The sequence below is a fragment of the Lactuca virosa genome, chromosome 8, assembly GCF_052849685.1.
Source record: "Lactuca virosa cultivar CGN04683 chromosome 8, Lactuca_virosa_CGN04683_v6, whole genome shotgun sequence".
NCBI classification, from domain to species: Eukaryota; Viridiplantae; Streptophyta; class Magnoliopsida; order Asterales; family Asteraceae; genus Lactuca; species Lactuca virosa.
The window spans coordinates 194816212-194821246 of record NC_136433.1 but is presented as its reverse complement, the minus strand read 5'-3'; the positions used below and the strand labels follow the sequence as shown (position 1 = coordinate 194821246).

Sequence of the window (5035 nt, the reverse complement as noted above, 5' to 3'; positions counted from 1 at the left end):
ATCCATATAAGCAAACATTGTAATCACAAGTAATGTATGCATGACTGGAATCTATAAAACAAGGAATCAATATAACTAAGGGAACATAAACATTGTTAATTATAGAACATGTAGTAATATTAACCAAAGCCAAACAAGTTTTATGCCTAGTTGTGTAAATGCCCAAAAACATGATCAAGGGGCCCAAAGCCTATAGTTTATATGGATGTAAACAGAAGGGGCTATCAACAGTAGAGGCTTATCAACAAAAAGGGCTATCAACATTTGCCCAAACCCAAAGTTTTATACATGTTCTTAACAAAAATAGTGATTAGAAACACCCTAATCTAGACTAAGGGGGTTGGATGAACTCATCCCCTTTCCATTCTTGACAGCTACCACCTTTTGCAACTTGATCTCTGTTATCCTTTCTGAAGGCTTCCTCCTTCTGACTTGATTCACTTTGCTCCTCTTTGTAGGCCTCCTTCTGACTTGATTCAATTGTTGTGTGACATGTATTTCTTTCTCACCATCCATCATTTCATCATTCATCATTACCTCACCCATCCCCGACTCATCTATGCCATCCTCCTCATTCATCCTTTCCTCATCTCCAAGTGCTTGAGTTTTAGGGAATTCTTCAACTGTTATTTGGCTAGCAATTCCAACATCCTGTAACAAGCATAACAAAAGTCCAGTTAACAAGATTTAACATCACAAAATGAATAATGAGAAAGCATACTTGTGACATAGCAACATCCACATCTTCAATTTGTTGTACTTCTGCTTCACTCAATCCAAGACCTTGAATTTGTTGTAATTCTGGTTCACTCAATCCAAGACCTTCAATTTGTTGTAATTCTGCTTCACTGAGTCCAAGACAGTCCATGATCTCTTCTGTAGTGTATAAAGATTTCCTTAGGTTATCAATTGTTGAGCTTATATGATTGTGAAAATCTGGACTTGCATCATTTTCACTCTCAACATGTTCAGGCTCACATTTAGGAAACTCAGAAGTACCCTCCCCATATTCTGTTTGGACTCCTTCACTAGATCCCCTACCACCACCTCTATTGCTTCTTCCACTAGATCCCCTACCACCACCTCTACTCCTTCCTCCACCAGCCCTTCCACCACCTCTAGATCCTCTTTTAGTTCCTGACTAATTAAGCAAATCAGGTTCCAACCTAGGCCTGCCCATTTTTTTGGTTGAGGTTCTGGAACCACTGTAGGATTCTTGCATGATGTTTTATTGTGTCCCCTTTGTAGACAATTTTTACATTGGATAACTCTACCCTTGCTTGACACTTGAGAGTACTTGTCTTGATTTTCTGAAACATGTCTTCTTCTTTTAACACTAGGCCTTCCTGGCATCCTCCTTTCAATGGGTGGAAGGGACTTAGTGTAACTTGTTTCTTCCCATAAGTTACTTCCATTAACTGGGTATATATTTTGATCATAAGTTGCCTTGTAGTTATTCTTGCTGAACCAACTACTTATAAAGTTAACTGGATCTTGATTTGTATAACTACCTGCATCTCCTTGCATTTTAAATTAGGTTTCCTAATCAACTCCTTCACAAATTTCCTAGCTAACCAGGTAGGATCCATAAGCCTTGAATTGTGGGTGGAATACTCAAATTCGTCATCACTATCTTCCTCGTTACTACTTTCTAGATAATCTTCATCTGATTCTTCTTTAGTGATTCCAGTTTGAGCATCGTTTCTAGTTTGAGCATCTTTTTTCAGTTTGAGCATGATTTTCAATTTGAGCATCATCTACTGCCTCGTAATCGTCTTCTTCACATAGAATATTGAGAAATTCGTCTTTGCATTGGGAAGCTTGTTTCTTTTTGAAGTACGCATCGAGCTCCACATCTATTGTATCAAAATCATGGACGTCGTCCATGATTTCAACTGCACGGGGGTAAAAACCCTAGTTTACTGAGGGGCAGGGAGAATGTGAAATGAGAGAGGTAAGTTGTATTGTGTATGTGTGTGTAAATGAGATCGATTAAACCCACGTAAGCAACTCCTGGCCACATAAGCAATTTTAACCAGCTAAATGAGGGTTGCCGGTAAAATAGGGGCAAAATGTTCGATTTACCCGGTTTCCTGGGTTTTTTTGTTTAAAAAAAATGTTGGGACAAAAGTGTAACTTTTCCCAAAAGTTTGAGACTTTTTTGAAGATTTCCCAATTATTAAATATGACTTTGGACATTTATAACTTAATTTTACTACTTGTTTCTCTTCAAAAAAAATTAATTCGAAATCAACAGAAGACAGTCACATAAATGCATGAAACTTCATGGAACGTCTTTAATTAGTGTATGGGTAATATCAAAAATTTTCTAGAATTTGTTGACCGCAAAAAGTATTTTATGTGAGTTATTGCTATATTTTCTTGCAATAATTATAATAATTCGAGAAAATTAAGTTATCTTCTTAAAATTTGAAGAACTTCTCATTTTGTTGGTGGGATTCTGGGAAAAATTGGATTTGATCAGAAAAGAAGTTTTAGATATTTATTTGGGAATAAATCCTTTATGAGTATATTTGAAAGCTTTTAACAACAAACTTTGATCATCTAGCATCTAAGCTTGAAGATCATCACATGCATGTTGGTTTGAAGACCATTCATGAGTTTGAAATGTTCAAATGTCGTTTTTGAAAGAAAACTTAGGGTGCATGTGGTGATTTTCCACCAAAACTTGTAGAAAAGTGCATTATGTTGATTTTGACTTAGGTTTTGGTCATGGGACTTCACCATTTACAACATGCATGTTGTTTTTAGGTGAAATCCTACCACCATCATCATCAAAACCGTGAGTGTGTGTGTATGTTTATGTGTTCACGATCTTTCACTAGAATGGAGTAGAAGATGGAGAAAATGTAAGAAAACATGTAAAACTTTGAAAGAAAGTGAAGGGGAATGAAAGAAAATTCAGGATTACCTTCACGAATACTTCAAATAATGAAGAATTAGAGTTTAAGGTGTGTTCTTGGACTCATTTTCTAGAAAAAAATTCGTGAGTTTGGGAGAGAAGAAGAATAGAGATAAAATGAAGTGATGGAGTGTGAGTGAGAAAGTGTGAGAGGAAAGTGAAGAGTGTAGGTTTGTATAAAGTGATTAATTGTTTTGGGAATACAATATTTGAAGGACGAGAGTGGGTGGTTGAATTTTGAGGGTATAATGCCCTCCCTCTCTTTTATATTTATAAAAATTCAATTCTTTTATAAAAATATCAAACTTTTTATAAAATATACACCTTAACCTAGTTTTTATTCATGAAACCTTGATTTTTGACTTATAAATTAAGGGTAAATGTTAATGTCTTAAATTTTATTTTCCTTGATTATATTTCCCTGAATTTAGTTATTTTAAATTGATATTGTAAGGTTCATACTTATTTTTATATAATTTGTAAGGTTAAGGTTTATAAATTTAGGTATTTAGTGTTTTTCGGATTTTGCTAAACTTTGAATATCAAAATAAATTGAATTTTTGAGACTTCAAATTATTTTTGGGTTTCCTATATTTTATTCAAGTTAGAAATAATATTTGTAATTAGTTTTTATCGGGTTATTGATATTTCTATGTAGTGGTTTCGAGATTCAAGAGAAATTGAGGAATCAAGTATACTAGTCCTAATTTCAACTTTGACTTAAGTTCCTACAAGACTCGTACCTAATTTCTACTACTAGGTCAAGTGCATGATATGTGTATATGATTCATGAAAAGGTGTTCAATTCAAGGAATGACCCGAATTTGAATAGTTGTTATAGTTAAAGTAACTATAGAAGTCACGTATCAATGTGAAATCTAAGTACATTATCCATTGTTTCTAATTGTTTCCAAGTTTCTAGTAGGTTATAACTTAACTTCTAGTTACTAAGTCTAGTATGTGTCGTGCCTATATGTGCAACTAATTTTAGTCAAATCTAGAACCGACTCGAATTTTGACGGTTGTCACATTTGGCAGGGAAGCTCTGAGTATCACCATCATCGACATGGCGACTGCAATTGAAGCCTTTAAAATGGGCTTAATGAAGGACTCTTCTTTCTACGAAGACCTCATAATTATTCCATGCAAAAGGATGGGCGAAGTTAGGAGCAGAGCACTAAGGTTCATAAGACTTGAAGAAGACAAGGAGATCCAAAAGATGAGCATCCCACCAAGCTCATACGATCACCTCAATAGGAAGGTCGACTCCTCGGCTCAAAGATCCTATAAATCAAAACCATATTCCAAACCTGACCATCATAGGGTTAATGCCCTTGAAGATGAAGGAGAAGAAGAAGACTTTCCTAAAATTACTGACTATTGTTTTTCTGTGGATATTTCAAGTGTAATATTTACTATGCAGGATCTTGGAGACAAAGCAAGATGGCCAAGAAAATGGAAAAAATCCACCACATGGAAAGACAAATCCAAATGGTGTGTATACCATGAAGAATTTGGTCATATCACAGAGGATTGCATAACTCTCAGGAAGGAGATCGGCTACCTTTTAGGCAAAGGATACCTCAAAGAAATCCTTGGAAGAAGAAAGGAGAGATCCAAAGAGAAAGATCAGGATCCTCAGAAGATACTCGAAAAACCAGGATCCCCTCCCGCTGACGCCAAGGCCATCAATGTGATCTCTGGAGGATCTGACATTTGTGGTACCTCTTATTCTGCAGCAAAGAGGCACGCCAAGGTGTCAAAAATAGAGATAAAAAGGACCCCAAAAGAACACGTCAATCACAAATGAGAAAGAGATCACCTTCAACAAAGCAGATAGACAAGACATCCAAGATCCTCACCATGACAGATTGCTGATCACTCTTTATATCACCAACCATTTCGTCAGAAGGATCCTTGTCGATGGAGGATCCTCAGTCAACATTATACTCCTGAACTCATTAAAAAGAATGTACATCCCGGAGTCCGAGACAGTTAGAAGATCCTCAGTGCTGATTGGATTCAGCGGTGAAACCAAACACACCATTGGCGAGATAAAGCTACCTTTCTATATAGAGGGGGTAAACTCTATACTACATTTTTGTGTAATTG

At 35.9% G+C, this 5035-nt stretch overlaps 1 protein-coding gene across 1 annotated transcript; it reads left to right on the top strand.

The window, feature by feature from the left end:
* The first annotated feature begins 3989 nt into the window (after positions 1–3989).
* On the top strand, positions 3990–4733 carry LOC145131171 (uncharacterized). The gene has a single exon (XM_079065905.1). It carries the CDS (start codon positions 3990–3992, stop codon positions 4731–4733), a length of 744 nt encoding a protein of 247 aa, XP_078922031.1.
* The last annotated feature ends 302 nt before the right edge of the window (positions 4734–5035 follow it).

Excerpts from the sequence above, each read along its gene's own strand:
- LOC145131171 (XM_079065905.1), top strand. The coding sequence starts at position 3,990 with ATGGCGACTGCAATTGAAGCCTTTAAAATGGGCTTAATGAAGGACTCT.